Source organism: Eubalaena glacialis, chromosome 2, assembly GCF_028564815.1.
Source record: "Eubalaena glacialis isolate mEubGla1 chromosome 2, mEubGla1.1.hap2.+ XY, whole genome shotgun sequence".
Classification (NCBI taxonomy): Eukaryota; Metazoa; Chordata; class Mammalia; order Artiodactyla; family Balaenidae; genus Eubalaena; species Eubalaena glacialis.
The window spans coordinates 135,235,261-135,257,954 of record NC_083717.1 but is presented as its reverse complement, the minus strand read 5'-3'; the positions used below and the strand labels follow the sequence as shown (position 1 = coordinate 135,257,954).

The 22,694-nt window shown below is 34.4% G+C and overlaps 1 protein-coding gene across 1 annotated transcript in view; it reads left to right on the top strand.

Moving 5' to 3' along the window:
* SEC23A (SEC23 homolog A, COPII coat complex component) overlaps positions 1-22,694 on the top strand; it is a 61,359-nt gene that overhangs the window by 13,839 nt on the left and 24,826 nt on the right. The window contains exons 8-14 of the mRNA XM_061182477.1: positions 5,422-5,580; positions 6,683-6,798; positions 10,494-10,617; positions 15,195-15,275; positions 16,295-16,384; positions 18,057-18,163; positions 21,967-22,120. Of these exons, the coding sequence (XP_061038460.1) occupies positions 5,422-5,580; positions 6,683-6,798; positions 10,494-10,617; positions 15,195-15,275; positions 16,295-16,384; positions 18,057-18,163; positions 21,967-22,120 (831 nt within the window). The remainder of the gene's footprint in view (positions 1-5,421; positions 5,581-6,682; positions 6,799-10,493; positions 10,618-15,194; positions 15,276-16,294; positions 16,385-18,056; positions 18,164-21,966; positions 22,121-22,694) is intronic.

Below are 22,694 nucleotides of genomic sequence, written 5' to 3'. Positions count from 1 at the left end.
TTTTTCTGAACTATTTGAGATTAAGTTGCTGAAGTGATGTTACCAACCCCTTGAATACTTTAGTTGTATTTCCTATAAACCAGGATTCTCCTACATAACCATAATACAACTTTCGAAGTCAGGTTTTGAAATATATGATACATACACTGATGTACTGTACAATACATAACACTGATACATTACTACCATCTAATTCTCAAAACTCATTCAAGTTTCACTGGTTATCTCAATAATTTCTTTTACTGAAAGGATTTAATTCAGAGGCATGTATGTAGTGGTTATGTCCGTTTAGTCTCCTTTAGTCTGGTGTAGGTCCTCAGCCTTTCCTTGACTTTCATGACCTTGGCACTTTGGAAGATTCAGGCCAGTATATAGAATGTCTCTCCAATTAGGTTTGTCTTGATGTAGCCTCACAATCAGATTGAGGTCTTGCATCATTGTCAGGAATATCACAGAAGTAATGGTCTGTTCTTATTGTATCCTTTCAGGTGGCACATGATTTTCATTTGCCCATTATTGATGGTTATCACTTTGATCACTCATTAAGGTGTGTCTGCCAGGTTTCTCCACTGTAAAATTACTCTTATTTCCCCTCCTTTTGTGATTAATAAACATTAGATGGTGAGGATCTTTGAAACCATGCAAATATCCTATTCCTCATCAAACTTTCAGTTTATTCATTTATTTATTAATGTCACCGTGGATTCGTGGTTTCCTATTTTTTACAGTGAGTTATCTGTTACTATCATTTTTTATTCTTTTAACTTTCTACTTTGACATAATTCCAAACATATGGAAAAGTTACAAGAATGGTTCAAAGAATTCGTTTAAACCTTTCACCCAGATTCCTCAAGTGTTAACATTTTATTACATTTGCTTTATCCTTCTCTCTCCAGATATTTATATAGATAGTGTGCTCTCTCTATAAATATAGATGTAGCTATATATAGGTATCTATTTATATGTTACACACATATAAATTTTAAAAAGCCATTTGAAAGTCAGTTACAAACGTGATGTCCCTTTACTTCTAAGTTCTTTAGTGCACATTTCTTAATTACATAAGAACATTCCTTTGTATAACCGCAGTTCATTTAACAATCATGAAATTAACATTGATATAACACTATTTTCTAATCTTTAAACTTTATTCAGATTTCACCAGTTATCCTAATAATACTGTGTATTGTATTCAATTGTCATGTCTCTTTGGTGTCCTTTATTCTGGAACAGTTCCACAGTTTTTCTTTGTGTTTCATGACAAATACTTTTTAAGAGTATAGGCTAGTTATTTTGTAGAAGGACTCTCAATTTGGGTTTACCTGATCTTTAATCATGAGTAGATTGAGCTTATGCACTTTTGGCAGGAATATTGCAACACTGATTTGTGTTCTGCTTAGTGCAACATATCAGGAAGTTTTATTACTACTGTTGTTACTTAGCTTTGATCACTTGGATAAGGTGGTTTCTGCCAGGTTTCTTCACTGTAGAGTTAAGTATCTAATGGGAAGATACCTTGTATATTCATCAAACTTTTACCCAATAGTTTTAGCATCCATTCGTGATTCTTGCCTGGTCAATTATTATTGTGATGGGTGCTAAATAGTGACTTTCTAATTCCATAACTTCTTCTACATTTATTAGTTGGCTTTCTACTTGAGGAAGAGCATTCTGTTCTTCCCCATTTATATATTTATATTGGTGTGGATTCTTATTTCATCCAATGGATTATATTCCTTTACTGTCATTATTTATTTTGATACTCAAATTGTCCCAGATTTGGCCAGTGGGAGCCCCTTCAAGCTGGCTCCTGGGTCCTTATTATATGTCCTTATTATATGTCATCATTGTTTGAACATTTGCTTGCTTTCTAGTACAATAAGATGTTCAAGGCTCATCTTACACCTGCCCTGGACCTGATATCAGCCATTTTGAAGCCCTGGTTTCTTTTAGCTTTGGTTCCACCAGGCAGATCTAGATGCTTCATGTGCTCACTGTTACTGGAATGTCATTGCTTGTATGTCCTAGTGGATGGAGCTAAGAAATATATGTATGTGCATACATATATGTATGTATGTGTGTTTCTATAAATGTATATATACACACATACCTATATAATTAAGTATGTATGTGTGCATATATACACATATATCTAAGTACCCCTGCATACATCTATGTCTATCTCTATTAAAACCACAAACACTATATATTAAAAACCAAGAGTTCTTTCAGATATATCTAATTCCAATTCAGTACCACAGGGTTTATTCTATCCTTCCCATATTTGTAACTCCCTTCTCTGACCACAGGAACCCGGTTCGGACTATTCAAAATATGTTTACTTATTTGCTCAGTCCTAGAATACACATAGAATAGTTTTAGAATTTCTAGCTCGGACCTCTGAAAAAGAAGCCTAGGAGTTAGAGCTCAGTATTTTTTAACATTCTGAGGATACACAGGACAAAATATACTGTACTCAAAAGTGAACGGGGTTAGTTATCCACAACCTCCCTCCTCTTAGTGTGGTTATGTTTTTCATTTGCTGTACATTCTGTGCATTTCTTTTTTAAAAATCCCATTCTTGTTTTGCATGTGTATATATGTGTAGGGAAACATTAACATGGTTCCAAATCAGAGTTGTACAAAAAGATATACTCAGAGTAGTCTCAGTCCCTTTGTTGGATGAAACTTGTCTTCTAATAAATTTCTTAAGAAGACTTAAGGGTACAGAATTTCCTAACCTGTTGAATGTTTAAACTGTTTTTCTGTGGCCTTTTTATACTTGAAGGATAGCTTGGTTGGATATAAAAAGCCTTGGTTCTCACTTTCTTTCCTATAGTTTTTGAAAATGATGCTCCATTGTTTTCTTGCTTTGATGTTGTTTTTGAGAAGACTGATGCCAGCCTAATTCTCTTGCCCTTGTAAATTATTTGATCATTTGCTTGGAGTATTACTAGTATGTCTTGTGGGTTAATTTTCTCTAGTGCCTGGTGATCCTTTTCTATATGTGTATTCAAATCTTTTGTTTCTACAAAGTTTTCTTGTATTACAGTTTTAAGTGTTAGTTTTTTCATTGTTTTGTTTATCTTCTTTAAGAACTCCAATTATACATAAATTGGATCTTTGCTTGTTTTGCATTTCAACCACTTTATCTCTGATCTTTTATTCTTATTTATTTCGTTTTCATGTTCTTGATTATTTTCTTGCTTTTCTTTAGTGCCCCTTAATAAGTTTTCATTTGAATCTGGCAGTTGTTCTATGCTGGCTGCTAGCTTCCTTCTTCTTTCTTCCATGTACTTTTCCCCAAACTGCCCTTGCTTGTGTGAAGGCTTGCATTGGAGATAGCTCACTGGGACTTAGTGTTTATTTATTTTTTTTACTTATAAGTAACTTGAAGTTTGAATGCTTTTTGTGTTCTAGTTATGAAGGTGTGTGGTTTGTATACTTTAATTTGTTCTTGTTCTCTACTGATGTTTCAGCTTTACATGACTGCTGTTACCTCAGCAGGATGATACCCAGTATGAAAATAGTATTTTTATTTGTTTATTAATCTAGTTTAAGAATGTTTTAGAAGTAATAAGTATACCTAATAAAAACATTCAAAAAATATGCAAGGATGTATAAAAATGAAAAGTAAAAGGCCGTTTTCCTTGTTCTTGCCTAGATTTGTTAATCATGATTTTAAAAATTATCATCAAAGTATATATCATTGATATTCTTTTCTGAAGCTATAATGTAGCTTGAAAATGCACTGTGTATTTTTGTTCAATAACTGCTTATAGAAATTAGAAATATAAGCATTTCAAATATATATAAATATTGTTAATTGTGGAATGGAGTGGTTATACATATAGAGAAGGAGATGTAATTCTTTGTCATTGCAGTTTTGCTGCTTGCTGGGGAATCTTTCATGTATTAAAGTCTTAGGATACCTTTAAATTTTTTTTTTCTAGATTCCCTGTTTCTTTTGGATTGTACTCAGTTCTTTTGTTTATTATAAATTTTCTGAGTTCTTGCATGTCTAAAAATGTTTTTTAATTTTTCCCTCTCACTTCATTTGTACTTTGGGTGCCTATCTTCAATAGGATCTTTGAGCCATTCCTCACTAGTATTCTAACAGATAGTTTATTGGATAATTTGATGTAGTCTCATTCTTAGTCCTTTTCAGGAAACTTATTTTTCCCACTGAACATTTTTAGAATGTTCTCTTTAATTTTAGAGTTCTGAAATTTCATTAGGCTGCGTTTAGGTTTGATTATTTTTTCATTAATTATGTTTGGTTTTTGGTAGGTCCTTTCATTCTGAAGACTCCTGTCATTCTTCAGCTTACTTTATTTTTTTCTTTTTTATTCTATATTCATTAGATTGATGCTGCACTTCTGCATTTCTTCATATCTTTATTTTTTTCCTCATATTTTCCTTCTTTGCTCCTATTTCTTGGAGGTTTCTTCAAGTTTATTTTCCGTATCTCTAACTTGGTCTTCAGACATGTTTTTTAGCCCATTCATTGAGGTATTTTTACTTTTGCCATGATTTTAATTCTAGAATCTCTTGAGAGTTGTCATATTTGTTTTGATATTCATTGTAACATGTGTTCTGTTCTGTATCTTTCAGCCCCCAATTTCTATGCTGAGAACCTTCTCTGGGAAGATTGCCTACTTTTCTCAGAGAGCTGTTCTTAGGAATTGCTAAAATCTGTTGTCATTAGCTGCTGTTTCTGGAGCTGACTGCACTTCTTTGGCCCATTGCTGCTTTTTGTGTTTTTTTGACTCTAAATGTGGAGTTTTTAAGATATTCCCTTGGGAAGATCTGGCTTACTTTTGGTATATATATATGTATATATATATTTTAAATTATAATATATATATTTAAAATTCTTTTGTCAATCCAGTACAATCTGTTGTTTGGATTCCTCAAAATTTCTAGTCTGCTGATAGTACTCTTTCCTATTTATTTTTTAAACAGTACCATTTATATCATTTCACTGGCGTCTTGGGAAGAAGGGGGAGGTAGATTGAAGTACTCAATCCATCAGTTTGAATTAGAAATATAAGTTGTGCATGCATTTTAAGCATAGAAAACAAAAATAACAACCAAACAGAAAAAGATACCCTCTTTTCTTCTTCTTTCCCTACTCTTCCCTGTCTAGTACTAGTTAAGCAGGAGGAACATCCTTGCTTATAGGGATCAGGTTTATAGATTATTTTAAAATTAGGAAGGCATTGCTATTAGAATAGGATTTCAGAAGAAAGATATTCACACAAACATCTTGTTTTTAAATTTTGTTTTAAACATTTGATTATTCTTGGAAAATGTATGCTTCCCTGTTTTCTAGAAAGAATATATCAAAATTCACTATCATAAATGTATATCCATATGTTTTCCTTTAAACTCTTCTCATGAGTTACTTTTTCCTGATAGTGTACTTTTCCCAACACTGGTGCTCGTATCATGATGTTCATTGGTGGTCCAGCCACTCAGGGGCCTGGAATGGTGGTTGGAGATGAATTGAAGACACCCATAAGATCATGGCATGACATTGAAAAAGACAATGCCAAATATGTTAAAAAGGGAACTAAGGTAATTTTGGTTTTTAAGTCTTTTTGCCTTATTAGAAAAATTCATTTGATGGAAGAGGAAGAATATAATTACATTATGATAAATCTGATATTGTGATGATCCTGCAACTGCTCCTCGGAATTAGAGAAATAGTCTTTTTTTTCCTCGATAATTTGTCATATTTTTTCTGGTTTTAAATATTTAAAAACTTAATAGGGGGCACCAATAGGTATCTCTTTAAAAACTACTCCTGAGAGAAAACCCGTGTGTCTTTTTTAATATTCATGTTAAAGAATGTCTTTCCCATCAGGAAGAATTTCTTGAATTTTCCAATTTTTCATTTCCAAGAGGCTGCCCTTTAGATATGTATATTGTTCATCGCTTGAATAGTCCATCATTTTCTCATAAGTTGTTCTCTGTTCATGTAACTTCAATTTTATCTGGGTTTGTGTCAGTACATTTTCACTACTGTTGATTCTTGATACCCTTGTATTGGTTCTGCTTGTTAATGTCCCATCCCTCCCCCCCTTTTTAAAAAAATTGTCTAGAGTTTACAATTTTAGTTTAGTTGTCCTGTATTATCTCATATTTCTTTTTGGTAGTCATTATTATATTTTTAGGGTGTAATTAATAACAGATAATTTTTGTCACTATTAATGGATGCTTTTATTCCTGTCACCTAATTTCCCTTTTGAATTTGGAGTATTTCTTAGAGCTTCAAAAAAAGTTTTGTATTTGTTTATCTTAATGCTTTTGCTACTGCCTATTTTTCATGTTACTTGAGTATAGATTTATCCAGGAAAAACAGTTCTGTGTTGTTCTTCCATCATGTGTATGTGTGAAGAGCAACATGCCTTTCTTCAAGGTTAGCTTGAAATTTAGGAGTTCATTTAGAATGAATGGCATTTAAAGAAAAGAATGTGGAAGTGTCAGACTTACTAGAAGTTATTGTATCATTTTATGAGATGTTATAGAAAATTAAATTAGAACAAATCACATTTAAATTATTATGGATTATTCTTTTAGTATTTCTTATATCATTTTGATCTATTAATGGCAAAAGATTTATAGGATGATTAAGTTTGTACATTACTTTGATTTGATCTTAAAAAATCTGTTGTAGCATTTTGAAGCATTGGCTAATCGCGCTGCTACGACTGGTCATGTTATTGATATCTATGCATGTGCATTAGATCAGACAGGTCTCCTGGAGATGAAATGCTGTCCTAACCTTACTGGGTATGTATATACATTTTTACAAGTATTGCAGTTATAAACTAATAATGACACTTTACAAATATAAACCAATAATGGAAAAAAAAATAGTCATCATCCTGCCACTCCAGGGCAACAGCTATTAACAGTTTTTGATACTCCTTTCAGTAAAGCTTACTTTAAATTTTTTCTAAAATACAGTTAAAAAGGCACAAGTTCTGTTGGAAAAGTTCATCTTCATACCCTTCAGTCATTGTTTTATATTATTATTTTGGTAGGTTTTTGAGATATAATTCACATACCATAAAATTTACTCATTTAAAGCATATAATTTAATGGTTTTTTTTTTTTTTTAGTATATTCTAACCATCACCATAATTTTATTTTAGGACATTTACATTATCCTGGCAAGAAACTCTGTACCTATTAGCAGTCACTTCCCATTTCTCCTTCCTCCCCCTCCCCCTTTCAGCCTAGACAACCACTAAACTACTTTCTGTCCCTATAGATTTGCCTGTTCTTGATATTAGGGGGAAACCATTTTATCCTTCACTATTAAGTATAATGTTAGCTGTGGATTTTTGTAGATGCCTTTATCAGGTTGAGTATGTTCCTATCCCTAGTTTGTTGGATTTTTCTTTGAGTGAGATGGGAAGTCATTAGAGAGTTTTCAGGAGAGGAGTGATATGATCTGACAATGTTTTAAAAGGATCATTTGACTTTAGTTGTCTTTAGTACGTAGAGGGACACAGGAATAGCAAGTGGTGGCATCACAGCTGGTGAGAAGTGGTTGGATTTGGGGTATATTTAGAAGACAGAGAATTTGCTAGGAGGTTGGATCTGGGGTTTGAGAAAACCAAATGAGTCTAGAAGGATTGAGTTGTCCTTTATTGAAATGGGTAAGACTGGGAGGAAGAACATTTGGGGAGAAGATTAGGAATTCAGTTCTGAACATGTTTGGTTTAAGATGCCAGTAGGCATCCATGAGGAGAGGTTGAGTAGGCAGTTGGATATTAGAACCTACAATGCAGAAGATAGCTCTGAATTTATATCTAGAGATATAAATGCGGGAGTTGTCAGAATATTGCTGTGGTTTTTTTTTTGGCTGCGTTGGGTTGCTGCGCACAGGCTTTCTCTAGTTACGGCAAGCGGGGGCTACTCTTCATTGCGGTGCGCGGGCTTCTCATTGCAGTGGCTTCTCTTGTTGCGGAGCATGGGCCCTAGAGTGCATGGGCTTCAGTAGTTGTGGCACACAGGCTTAGTTGCTCCGCAGCACGTGGGGTCTTCCCAGACCAGGGATTGAACCCATGTCCCCTGCATTGGCAGGCGGATTCTTAAGCACTGCGCCTCCAGGGAAGTCCCCATTGTTGGTTTTTTAAAGCAATAAAAATGGATGAGATTGTAAGATCGTATAATTTAACACTACGAAGGTCATTGATGACCTTCCTAAGAGCACTGAAAGTTGACTTAGAGTGAATAAGAAAAGGAACAGGAGGAGGGGATCGGAAGCAGCTGACATAGACTAGAGCTTCTCAGACTTTCATTGCACACGTACAAGTCAGTTGGATATCTTGTTAAAATATAGATTCTGGATTTAGTATGCATAGGATGGGACTTGAAATTCTGCTTTTCAAACAAGACCCTTGGTGATGCTAATGTTGTTGGACCAAGGGCCACACTGAGTAGTAAAGGTATAGACAGCTCTTTCATAGAGGTTTGCTGTAAAAGGGAGTGGATAAGTAGGGTATGGTATACGTTGCCATTAACTTAGGATGTTTTACTAGGTTTAGTGATAACATAGATCATTCTAGATGACATGTTTGTAAAAGTAGAAAATCTGAAAAAATCTACATGCAAACTATTAGAATTAGTATGTTAAGTTGTCAAGACTTCTAAATCAAGGTCAGTGTACAAAATTCAACTATATTTTTGTATACCAGTAACAAATACAGTAGACCCTGGAACACCATGGGTTTGAACTGCACAGGTCCACTTATATGTGGATTTTTTTCAATAAATACATACTATAGTACTACGTGATCCTTGGTTGGTTGAATCCAGGGATGTGGAACCATGGATACGGAGGGCTGACTATAAAGTTTTACACAGATTTTTGACTGTACATAAGGGTCTGTGCCCTAAACTCCGCGTTGTTCAAGGGTCAACTATAAAGAGCAAACAAAATTTAACAGCATACAATCTATAATAGCATCAGAGATAACATAAATTAGGACTTTAGCAGTATCAAAAGTAAAATTTCCATTGATTAATTATACCACATCTGTTTTTTTTTTTTGCCTAATGTAATTTTTGATTGTTTTATTGTTGTTTTAAAAACTACTTAAAATATTTTAAAAATATGATGAGCAAATACATATAAATGTTTGTACTCATGTTGTATATGGGTATATGTATCTGCCTTTTAATTTAAACAGTAGAAAATTTTACATAGCTTCCCCTACTTTGCATCTTTTACCTATATCTTGGAAATGGGTTTATAGTAGTACAGTTGACCCTTGAACAACTTGAGGATTGGGGGAACTGACCCTTTGCATAGTGCAAAGTCTGAATATAATTTTTAGTTGACCCTCTATATCTGTGGTTCCTCTATATTTGCAGTTCTACATCCTCAGATTCAACCATCAGTGGATAGTGTAGTTCTGTAGTATTTACTACTGAAAAAAATCCGCTCATAAGTGGACCCATGCAGTTCAAAACCTGTGGTTTTCAAGGGTCAACTGTATATTACTCCATTGTGTGGTTGTACCGTATTTTATTCAACTAGTCTAATAGATGGTCATCTGGATTGTTTCCAGTCTTTTATTATTATAAATAGTACTTCAGTGAATAGACTTGTGCCTATATTTTGCTTTTTGGTTTTTGTTTGCCCGATTTTCTTTGGGATAGATTCCTAATAGTGGGGTGGCTGGATTACAGAGAAAATACATACGTAATTTTGTTAGTACTGTCAAGTTCCCTTGCATTGGGTTTGCACCATTTTCCATTCCCATAAGCAATTATGAGCATGCCTGTTTTTCCACAGCCTCATCAACAGAATATGTTGTCAGACTGATTTGCTGATTTATTAGGATGGAAATGGCATCTCAGAATAGCTTTTATTTGACAGTTAGTGTTTTTTAAAACTTAAAAAAATTTATAAAGGTACATGGTTACTGAAAAAAATTTAACAGTACTTAAGTGCATAAAGTGAAAATGTTCCCCAAATATGCCTGTATTCTCATTCACTGGATATAACGCTGTTAAGTTCAGTGTGAAACACAGAGACAATATATACATATACACACACTACACATGGAGATATTTATTTTTAAGAATGAGAATGAATGCTGTGAACTATCAGATGTCTTCACCAGTAGGGAGAACTGGGTAACTGGGATGGGAGAGACACATATATTACTATGTACCCTTTTGTACTTTTTGAATTTTGAAATGTATAGATGTATTACCTATTTAAAAAAGAATTTTTAAAAATTACTGAGGACAGATACAAGTGTTAGGGGCACTCAGGTACCCTCAGAATTGAGATTATTTGTGGCGTGGGGATATTTTCATATAATTGAGTTTTTAAAATTAATGTTAATATCACACATTTTGGGAAATATCTTTAAAATTTTGTTGGTAGTGTTGAAAAATAATTTACTTTTCTGGTTTTACACATGGACCCTTGTGTCACATTGTTTTTTGCTCTTTCCATGCAGAGGATACATGGTAATGGGTGACTCTTTCAACACTTCCTTATTCAAGCAAACTTTTCAAAGAGTTTTTACCAAAGATATGCATGGACAGTTTAAAATGGGCTTTGGTGGTACATTAGAAATAAAGGTAAGAACCAAAACTTGACATGTATGGTATGTTACCAAGAGAGAAATTTGTAGGCTTGATCATAATTTTAAAACATCATCAATCAAATTCAAGATATGCTTTAAAAATAGTGGTTATTTTATATTGAAACATGGAGTTAGAGATTTGTTCACCAGAAAAATGTTCATCGTTAAATGTACAATGAAATTTTACTTGAGCATCCCTAAATAATTGTTAAAACAAGAGGAAATTATATAAATAAAATTTCCTTTAACTCTATTTTTTGTTTATACAGGGTTTAACTTTTTTTAGGCATACCTCATTTTATTGTGCTTCGCAGATACTGCATTTTTTTACAAATTGAAGGTTTGTGGCAACCCTGTGTGGAGCAAGTCTGCTGGCACCATTTTCCAACAGCATTTGCTCACTCCATGTCTCTGTGTCACATTTTGGTAATTCTCACAATATTTCAAACTTTTTCATTATTATTATATTTGTTATGGTGATCTGTGATCCGTGATCTTTGATGTTACTATTGTAATTGTTTTGGGGCACCATGAACCGTGCACATTTAAGACAGTGAACTTAATCAGTAAATGTGTGTGTTCTGATTGCTCCAGCTGCTGGCCATTCCCCTTGTCTCGCTCCCTTTTCTCAGGCCTCTCTATTCCCTGAGACACAGCAATATTGAAATTAGGCCAGTTAATAGCCCTACAATGGTCTCTACGTGTTCAAGTGAAAGGAAGAGTCCCACATCTCTCACTTTAAATCAAAAGCTTTGTGAGGAAGACATGTCAAAAGCCAAGACAGGCCAAAGCTAAGTCTCTTGGTTCCAAACAGTTGGTCAAGTTGTGAATGCAAAGGAGGAGATCTTAAAAGAAATTAAAAGTGCTACTCCAGTGAACACACAAAGGATAAGAAAGCAAAACAGCCTGACTGCTGATATGGAGAAAGTTTTAGTGGTCTGGATAGAGGATCAAACCTGCTACAATGTTCCCTTAAGCGAAAGCCTAATCCAGAGCAAGGCCTCTCCTCCCTTCAATTCTAGGAAGGCTGAGAGAGGTGAGGAAGCTGCAGAAGAAAGTTTGAAGCTAGCAGAGTTGGTTCATGTGGTTTAAGGAGAGAAGCCGCCTCCGTAACATAAAAGTGCAAGGGGAAGCATCGAGTGCTGATGTAGAAGCTGCAGCAAGTTATCCAGAAGATCTAGCTAAGATAATGAATGAAGGTGGTGGCTACATAAAACAACAGATTTTCAATGTAGATGAAACAACCTTCTACTGGAAGAAGATACCATTGAGAACTTTCATAGCTAGAGAGAAGTCAGTGGCGGGCTTCAAAGGACAGGCTGACTCTCTTGTTAGGGGGCTAATGCAGTCAGTGAATTTAAGTTGACCTAATACTCATTTACCATTTCTCGAGATCCTTGGGCCCTTAAGAATCTACTCTGCCTATGCTCTATAAATGGAACAACATAGCCTGGATGACAGCATATCTGTTTACCACATGGTTTACTGAATATTTTAAACCCACTGTTGAGACCTACCACTCAGGAAAAAAAGATTCTTTTCTAAATATTACTGCTCATTGACAATGCACCTGGTCACCTAAGAGCTCTGCTGGAGATGGACAATGAGATTCAAGTTGTTTCCATGCCTGCTAACACAACATCCATTATGCAGTCCATGGATCAAGGAGTAATTTCAACTTTCAAGTCTTATTTTTTAAGAAATACATTTCATAAGGCTATAGCTACCATAGACAGTGATTCCTCTGATGAATCTTGACAAAGTAGATTGAAAACCTTCTGGAAAGAATTCACCATTCAGATGCCATTAAGAACATTTGTGATTTGTGGGAAGAGGTCAAAATATCAATCTTAACAAGAGCTTGAAAGAAGTTGATTCCAACCCTCATGGATGAATGTGAGGGGTTCAAGACTTCAGTGGAAGAAGTAACTGCAGATGTAGTGGAAACAGCTAGAGAACTAGAATTGGAAGTAGAGCCTGAAGATGTGATTGAATTGCTGCAATCTCATGATAAAACTTGAATGGAGAGGAGTTGCTTCTTATGGATGAGCAAAGAAAGTGGTTTCTTGAAATGGAATCTACTGATGAAGATGCTGTACAGATTGTTGAAATGACAACAAAGGATTTAAAATATTACATAAACTTAGTTGATAAAGCAGTGACAGGGTTTGAGAGGACTGACTCCAATTTTGAAAGAAGTTCAACTGTGGGTAAAATGCTATCAAACAGCATTGCATGCTACAGAGAAACTGTGAAAGGAAGAGTCATTTGATGCAGCAAACTTCATTGTTGTCTTATTTTAAGAAATTGCCACATATATCTAGACAAAACTCTAGTTCAAAAAGATACATGCACCCCTGTGTTCATAGCAGCACTATTCATGATAGCCAAGACATGGAAACAACCCAAATGTCCATCGACAGATGAATGGATAAGGAAGCTGTGGTACATATACACGATGGAATACTACTCAGCCATAAGAAAGAAAGAAAGAATGCCCTTTGCAGCAACATGGATGCAACTAGAGATTATCATACTAAGTGAAGTAAGTAAGAAAGAGAAAGACAAATACCATATGATATCACTTATATGTGGAATCTAAAATATGACACAAAGGAACCTATCTACAAAACAGAAACAGACTCACTGACATAGAGAACAGACTTGTGGTTGCCAAGGGGCAGGGGGCTGGGGGAGGAATGGAGTGGGAAGTTAGGGTTAGCAGATGTAAGCTATTATATATGGAATGGGTAAACAACAAGGTCCTACTGTATAGCACAGAGAGCTGTATTCAATATCCTATGATAAACCATAATGGAAAAGAATATATAAAAAAGAATGTGTATATTTGTGTAACTGAATCACTTTGCTGTACAGAAGAAATTAACACAACATTGTAAATCAACTATACTTCAAAAAAAAGAAACAGAAAAAAGAAATTGCCACAGTCACCCCAACCTTCAGCAACCACCATCACCCTGATCAGTCAGCAGCCATCAACATCGAGGCAAGACCCTCCACCAGCAAAAAGATTATGACTCACTGAAGGCTCAGATGATAGTTAGCATTTCTTAGCAATATTTTAAAATTAAGCTATGTATATTGTTTTTTAAGACATAATGCTATTGCACACTTAATAGACTACAGTGTAGTATAAACATAACTTTATGTAACATAAAGTTATATAACATAACTTTGTGGGAAATAAAAAAATTGGTTTGATTCTCTTTATTCTCAATATTTGCTTTATTGTGGTGGTCTGGAACCAAAACCACAATATCTCCAAGGTATGCCTGTATGTTTTTTTTAGTGCTAAATTTGCTTATGTTAGTGCTAGATTCTTTAATTGCAGGAGTTGGTATCTAACTTAAGAGAAACATTTTCTGTTCTATTTGGATAATCAGTAATTGTTTTTGGTAAGTTGTTGATATTATTCAATTCTATCATTCATTTCAAATTTGGGATTCAAGAAACCCAAAGGCTTAGTGTTATTTATAAGTGTCTTATAAGCACATTGATTTTGAATTATTAAATATTTCTTGTTAATCTTCTTATTTCATCGAATGCTTGCTATATGTCCAGCATTAAGCTAGGAAATTGTAGAGATCTCAGGGAATATCTAAGGCACAGGTATTCTTATAGAGAACTTATTCTTGATAGAAAGACAAGATTAACACATGTGATTGAATGAAACAATAGTAGATTATAAAAGAGCTGTAAAGGTTTAGGGAAGAAAAATGAATGTATGCAGGATACAATTTATCCTAGATGGTTTTACAGTGACTTGGAGTGGTTTTTGAAACATGGCAGAGTTTAACTTGGCTGAGGAGAATGATTTTAGTTGGGAGCCCGGTGTGAAGAGAGGCACAGAGGTGAGAATCAGCATGGTATGTTTGGGAAAACTGCCCAGTGAGAGTGGATGGTTTGTATTGGAATGTAAGTGAAATAGTTTTAATTTTGTGGTTTGGTTGTAGTTTGGAGATGCATGTGTAGGCAGAAGAAGCCCTTATAGGTTAATGAAGAACAGTGTTTGGGGTAAAATTTGTCTTGATAGTGGTATTCAGGATTTGTCAGGAAAAAGAATCTCATGTAAGAAAACTTGAGTTGGGCTTCCAAATTTTTAGATAAAAGATAACATTAGCTTAAATTTTGGGGTTAGTGGAGATTGGAAAGAAACCAGTCTTGGTGACAGATTTTCAATGGGAGTTAAAATAGAAGATGGTACACCAAAGTGTACTAGAGTCATTCCTTGGTATCTGTAGGGGACTGGTTCCAGGACACCTCCCCCACACCACCACTGCAGATGCTCAAGTCCTCTATAAAATGGTGTAATATTCTTATGTAACCTACACACATCCTCCCACATACTTTAAATCATCTCTAGGTTACTTATAATACCTAATAAAATGTAAATGCTATGTAAATAGTTGCCTGTGCACAGCAAATTCTAGTTTTGCTTTTTGGAACTTTCTGAAAAACTTTTTTTCAAGTATTTTCAATCCGAGGTTGGTCGAACCTGCAGCTGTGGAACCCACTGATATGGAGGGCTGACAGTATATTCTTATTTTGCAGACCTCAAGGGAAATAAAGATTTCAGGAGCTATTGGACCCTGTGTGTCTCTCAATTCTAAAGGACCCTGTGTGTCTGAAAATGTAAGTCATCTTTATTCTAAAAAGAAAATACAGTTAATTCTCAGGGCAGATCCAAGAGAGACCTGGGGTGGCAGTCTATAGCATTCCTTTCAAAATTATTGTGTGGGCTGTTTTTCAGTAGAATGTGGCTCAGCTTCCATTGGTATACCTCTATTTGTTGTTGTTCTTTCCACATACCCCTTTTCCCATCCACCCCTAAATTAAAACTTTTGTACTGTCACCAGTCTTCTATTTTTTATGCCTAAGTTATTCCTTGCCCAGCGTGCCTGAAAAAACAACAACAACTATGATTTGGAAATTTGGAGACTCCTGAAAGTCAAAATTAATTCTGAAATTTTTTTCATTAGTAGAATTTCCGTCAAAGTAGCCAGCAGATTTAAGCTTTTAAGCTTCAATTCCTTTCTTTTCTTTTATCACATCTAGTGGACATATAAGGCACTTTGAAATGGTAGAATCATGTAGCTGTGGAGAGGATGATGGGACAAATAACAAAGTGTGCAATCATCTTTACAATGACAGTTTAAAAATTAATTTTAAGCAGTTTGCATGGAAAAATTTATATCTAAGAAGTTTTCTTGGGAAGTAGACTGCTTAAATTACACAGTTCTGATCCAGAGAACCTATATTCATATATGCATATGTTATATGTTAAATCACTATCTCTTTACACAGATTAAATAGTTGGATAGATGGATAATGTTAGTTGTAATTACTTCATTAAATGGTGTATATTTTTAAAGTCTACAATATGAAGAACTTGTATCAATACTTTTGTAATTTACTTAGCAAGAATTTGAATTAATTATAATTTTATTTGTGTAAAAATTGCTTAAGTTTATTTCATGGTATATTTATATGATCTTAAAAAATTCTTAAGCCTCTAACATTTATTGAATTTGTTAGAAACCTGAAATAGATTTTTTCTTACTGGTATTTTTTTCCACTTTTTCACCTTCATATATATAGAGTAATAAACTATATTTTCTGGTTTTCAAATATACTATGTTTTATTTTTACAGGAGATAGGAACAGGTGGCACTTGTCAATGGAAGATATGTGGACTCAGTCCCACTACAACCTTAGCCGTATATTTTGAAGTTGTCAATCAGGTATGACTTTTTATATTTGAATATTGAAATGTATATTTGAAAAAATACTTAATTTAGGCCATGAGCTTTCCAGAGCTTGTGACCCAAAGCTTATTCTGTTTTGGAGTTTTTGTTTGTCATTTTCTGTTTCTCAAGGCTACACTCCTTGGTGAGAGGACATACTATAATAGAGATGTCAGGGAAACCTGCAAATGCCCAACCTTGGGCAACCCAACTTTTAGTCTTAGTTTTCTTTTGTTTTTAATAAAAAATTGAAGCATAAATAAAATCTTAAATTCTGTTCTAGTTATGCATTTTTGTAATTAGGTATCTAGTTCCTCCTAGGTGTCTCAAGGTATATAATGATATTTGAGTCCTCCTATGAAAAAGTTTAATATATCAAAACCTATAGAAAAAGATTGGAAGGTAAAGATGCCAATATTTGGAAAGATTTTTTTTCTTCTGCTGCAGGAAAAAGTTATCATATTAAAGAATGATATAATGGATAAATTATTGACTTACATACCAATAGTTATTAGGCATAAAATGAACCACAAAGTATTAGTAGTCAGCCTTCCTAAGACAGGTGCAGGAATTTGTTTTTTACAATTAAAATTTGTGAAAAAGGTAGTGGCTCTTATTGACAAACAGTAACAACAACAACAAAGCAAGAATGTTGTCAAAGGGCATGAAGAAAGTTTCCCTATTGACCACCCCACTATTTCTTTCTGAGGATCATTATCATATATTACTATTGGTCTCTTCTCATTAATGGTTTTCTGTTAGTCATCTGTTCATCATGTGATTATCTTCCTCAAAGCTCTGTTTTCATCTTATGTACCTAGGGGAGGAGAACTTAGCTCAATTTCTTTTTCTTTTTTTTAATTGAATTGTACTTTATTTACAACGTTGTGTTAGTTTCAGGTGTACAGCAAAGTGATTCAGTTATACATGTATATTTTTCTATTCTTTTTTCAGATTCTTTTCCCTTATAGGTTATTATAAAATATTGAGTATAGTTCCCTGTGCTATACAGTAGGTCCTTGTTGGTTATCTGTTTTATATATAGTAGTGTGTATATGTTAATCCCAAAGTCCTAATTTATCCCCTGCCCTTTCCCCTTTGGTAACCATAAGTTTGTTTTCTATGTCTGTGGGTCTATTTCTGTTTTGTGTATAAGTTCATTTGTATCATTGTTTTTTTAGATTCCACATATAAACCATATCATATGATATATGTCTTTCTCTGTCTGGCTTACTTCACTTAGTGTGATTATCTCTAGGTCCATCCATGTTGCTGCAGAAGACATTATTTCATTATTTTTAATGTTAGCTCAATGTCTTTTTATCCAGTTACTATTAGGCAAAATTGCCTCACTTGTGCCTTTTCTTATCTGTTAATTTCTTTACACTTCTCCCTTCATTTTGTTTTTTCATGTTTCTCTGAATTATATATTACTTGAAATTGATTTCCTAGCTTGGCTCACTCCTCTCATCCTTCATAATTTTTCTCCTCTCCCAAATCCGTTTCTTTTTCACGTGGCAAGTCACCACTGTTTTGTATGCACTGGAAATAAGCATCCTTCTGATAGATTTTAGAATGAATTTTGTTAGTGCTAGGATATGCAGTCCATGACTATATGACAACAATGTAATAGATCTTGCTTAGATTCTACTCTTTTATATTTATACAGCATAATGCTCCAATTCCTCAAGGAGGACGTGGTGCAATCCAGTTTGTGACTCAGTATCAGCATTCAAGTGGGCAGAGACGTATCCGAGTGACCACCATTGCTAGGAAGTAAGTTGTATTTGTTAGAGATTTGATTTACATGTCAAAACTATTCTGGGTCGTGCTCCCAAACTGGCTTCCTATTTTGAGTGACGTTTTGGAATGAAGTTAGTCTGGAAAGGATTCTTAGATGAGGTGAGTCTAGAAGTGAACAGGCTTCTGGTCTTTTTCTGTTTGTTTTGGACTTGATTGTCTGGGTAGGAAAAGTGTTGGTCAGTATAAACTTGACCTGATTTAGGCATAGCCTAGAAAATGGACACTGAAGGCATCGTAACTCTCATTTTATTGAAATGTATTTAAACTCTAGCTTCATTTCTGAAAACCATGAGACTATTTTGGTGAGTGACGGACATGGCCTAATGAACAGAATGTTGTGTTGGATGGTCTTATACTTAGCAGAGGGTAGTATGTAGAGAGATTTATTGTCCTGCTGTAACTTTGCTTTGACTTAAAATCCTAGATGAATGTTAAGGGAATACATTATTCCTTTGAAGAAAAAGTGCCCCCTGAGCTTTCCTTTAGATCTGTTCATTTGCAGATCATGAACTTGGAAGTATTGATTCTTGGCAAAAATGTCAATTTATTTATGGCCCCTCAACGCACACCCCCAACCCCATATGCACGTATAACTTAACTTGGAATTCAAAACATTTACTTAAGGAAACAACTGGACATACCAATTTGAGGGATATTTTATAAAGCCACTGGCTTAGACTCTTCAAAAATGTCTTAGAAGGCAAAGAAAGTGTTAGTGACCAGTTCAGATTAAAGGAGACTAAAGAAAATTACATCTAAAGCCAATATGTGATCCTGGGTAAAATCCTGTCAGGAAAATTTTTGCTATAGAGGACCTTGTTGAGACAATTGGGGAAATTTGAATATGGTCTACATATAGGATAATAGTATTTTATCAGTATTTAATTTCATTAATTTAGTAATTAATTGGGGCTATATAAGAGAATTTTTTTGTTCTTAGGATACACACTGAAGAATTTAGGGGAAAGGGTGATGTATCTGTAACTTACTCTCAAAAAGTCTGGCAAAAGAAAAAGTGTGTGTGCATGAAGGAAAAGAGAATGATAAAGCAGAATGTTACAGTGCTAACAATTGATAAATCTAGGTGATGGATATATAGGAGATTATTCTACTTATAGCTTTATGTTTGAAATATTCTTAAAATGAAAAGTTCTAAAAGGAGTTAGGTTAATCATTCAAGAGAAAGGGAACTTTTGTCATGAGAAATTTTTCATGGGTTTATATATTTTCAGTTTTTTACACAGAATTTATGAGGCTATTTGTAGAGAGATACTATGTGTGTTATGGTGCCATCTATATCATTGTGTCTCACCAAAGCACCCACTCTTTCAAATTAACTTATCCTGACCATTTTCAATAATCAAGGCTTATTTTTTTTCTTTATTTATTAGAAATATAACTTCAGGGGCCTAGGCAAGCACATTTGTTAAGTGAATAAGCCATATGAAAATAAAGGACTAAAGTTCCTGAGATACAGTCAAGTTATCCTGTATTTATAGAGAAAATAACTTTGATCTGGAAAGTTTGGTTTGAAACTAGTTGTAAGAATCACAGTGAAGGGGTACTGAAAATACAAAAGACAGATTTTACAATGTGAACAAACCCTTTAAACTTTAAGAGCAAAATTTTAAATTTATGGCTAAAGAACTTTTAAGTAGTAAATTTGTATGTGCTTACTTGCTAATTTATTTTCACTACTGAACCATTATATTGATATTTTCAGAAGAAAAATATCACCTTTATGTTTCAGTTTGAAGCAAGTGAATATCATGGTCATACAAGTTGGGAAAATACCGATTTAAAACAATTTTGTTTTGGGGAATTCCCTGGTGGTCCAGTGGTTAGGCCTCGGCACTTTCACTGCCATGGGCCCGGGTTCAATCCCTGGTTGGGGAACTAAGATCCCACAAGCCGTGCGGCATGGCCAAAACAAACAAACAAAACCCAGCTTTGTTTTTAGCTCTATGATATTTTTTAATTAAAAAATAAAAAAATAGGGACTTCCCTGGTGGTCCAGTGGTAAAGAATCTGCCTTCCAATGCAGGGGACGCAGGTTCGATCCCTGGTTAGGGAACTAAGGTCCCACATGCCGCTGGGCAACTAAGCCCGCGTGCCACGACTACTGAGCTCGTGCGCCTCAACTAGAGAGTCTGTGTGCTGCAAACTACAGAGCCCACGCGCTCTGAAGCCTGCACGCCACAACTAGAGAGAGAAAACCCGCACGCCACAACTACAGAGAAGCCCATGCACCGCAATGAACAGCCTGTGCGCAGCAACGAAAGATGCCGCATGCCTCAACGAAGATCCCGCGTGCCGCACCTAAGACCCGATGCAGCCAAAAAAATTTTAAAAAAATAAAAAAATAACTAAACTAAGCTATTAGTATAATCACTAAGTGTTCAAATTGCACTAAAAATAACTTTTGAAATTACCAGCTCTTGGGACTTCCATGGTGGTCCAGTGGTTAAGAATCTGCCTTCCAATGCAGAGGATGCGAGTTCGACCCCTGGTCGGGGAACCAAGATCCCACATGCTGTGGGGCAACTAAGCCCATGCACCGCGACTACTGAGCTCGCACGCCTCAACTAGAGAGCCCGCATGTGCAAACTACAGAGCCTATGTGCTCTGGAGCCCATGTGCCACAACTAGAGAAGCCTGCGTGCCGCAGCGCAGACCCAGAGCAGCCAAATATGTATATATATATATATATATATATATATAGTGCTTTGCATGGTGTATCTTTTTAAAAAATAATTACCAGCTCTTATTCCTTTATTTATTCTCATTCTTTTCTGCCTCTTGGTATTTCGTTAGACTGAGATAATCCGTGGGTATCAGTCATCTGGAAAATATTTTAAAATTTTTTGTCTATTTGAAAAAAATTAAAAATAGAGGAAGAAAGGAGAAGAATTTTGAACGTTGCTGCCAGGATTTTCTTGGAATCACGTCTTACATCTTTGAGTCATGTAAAAGGGGTTCAGCTTTTCACGAAGTCTGTACTATTGCCAGAATTGCTTAAAGTGAGGTACTTTAGAACTAAGATCAGCTGAAGTATTACAAAACTCTGTGAAATGTTAAACAAACAAAAGTTTCTGCTGGGTCTACCCAGGATCAGTTTGGATTAGATTTATAGAACATGTGAATTTAATAAATTACTGCCATTTTGTACGTAATTTCAAGTTTATCCCTTAGACTAAACTTTTTACTTATTAATTTTTGATTGGTTTTAGTGTGTTAATGTGGAGAGAAAAGAATAGATAATAATTTTAATTATGTAACTTTTATCACTAATAATTGAATTAAAGACCAATGAGAAAATATTCTGATACTTTATTCATTTTCCAGTTTAGTAAATGACAATTACTTAGTCTGGGAGAAAACTTTATTTTTCTATTTCCATATTTTTGCTTTTATAAAATTGAAGAAGTGAATTTTTAAAGTCTGATATGCCAACTTGTGTATCTATGTGCATATGCACACACATTTTTACATGTAAAAATCTTAATGTTTAAGGAATATGTTTGGAAATCGACCTTTACAGTTATTTTAGAGAATTTTATTAGGTTTGGATATATTTTTCTGAAAAACAGTGAGTACTATACTGAAACTACTACTAGTGATTTTTTTAAAGCTAATTTTTCTAGGTAATATTGGAATTTTGAAATATTGAAGTAATTTTCTGTATCTTTTAAATTTAAATCTGTGTGACAGCCAACTATGATATCATGAATATAATAATTTAGCAGCACTTCTTGCTTTCTTCTTCATGTCTTTAGCTGGGCAGATGCTCAAACTCAAATCCAAAACATTGCTGCATCTTTTGACCAGGAGGCAGCTGCCATTCTTATGGCTCGGCTAGCAATATATAGAGCAGAAACAGAAGAAGGTCCAGATGTGCTTAGATGGCTAGACAGACAGCTCATTCGACTGGTAAGAAGTAAACATCATACTTTTCTAAATCCGTATGCATTTATTTGTAGTCAATTATTTTCTGATAATCTCTTTCAAGGTACTTGACAGTGTAACTGAAAGTCCGTATGAGAGACTCCTAATAAAGTTGCTGAGAAAGACATAGTAATGAATAGCAGAGTTAATTTATCTCTTCCAGTAAATGAAAATGCCTTTTTTCCTTAAAATAAAAGAGGGACAATTATGTAACCTATTATTGTTTTTATTTTGGGGGGCTGATATGAAATTAATTCCCAATTTAATCCTAAATTACTATATCTGTTTTTACTGCTTTTTTGCATATTTTCCTTCATTGCTGTGGTTTAAATTTTCTATTTTCATTTTAATGGAAATTTTAAGAGAAATTAGGATATAAAAATTATATACATTAACATATAAAAATATAGGCAAGTCTGTTTTATCTGGATCTAGATTACCAAAGTGTCTGTTAGTAAAGTTATTGATAATGATGATTTACTTGAGCTTTTAACATGTCAGGAGCCCATTACTTTCATTATGACCTAGAATGCTTAGTTCTGTTCTTTTTTTTTTTTTT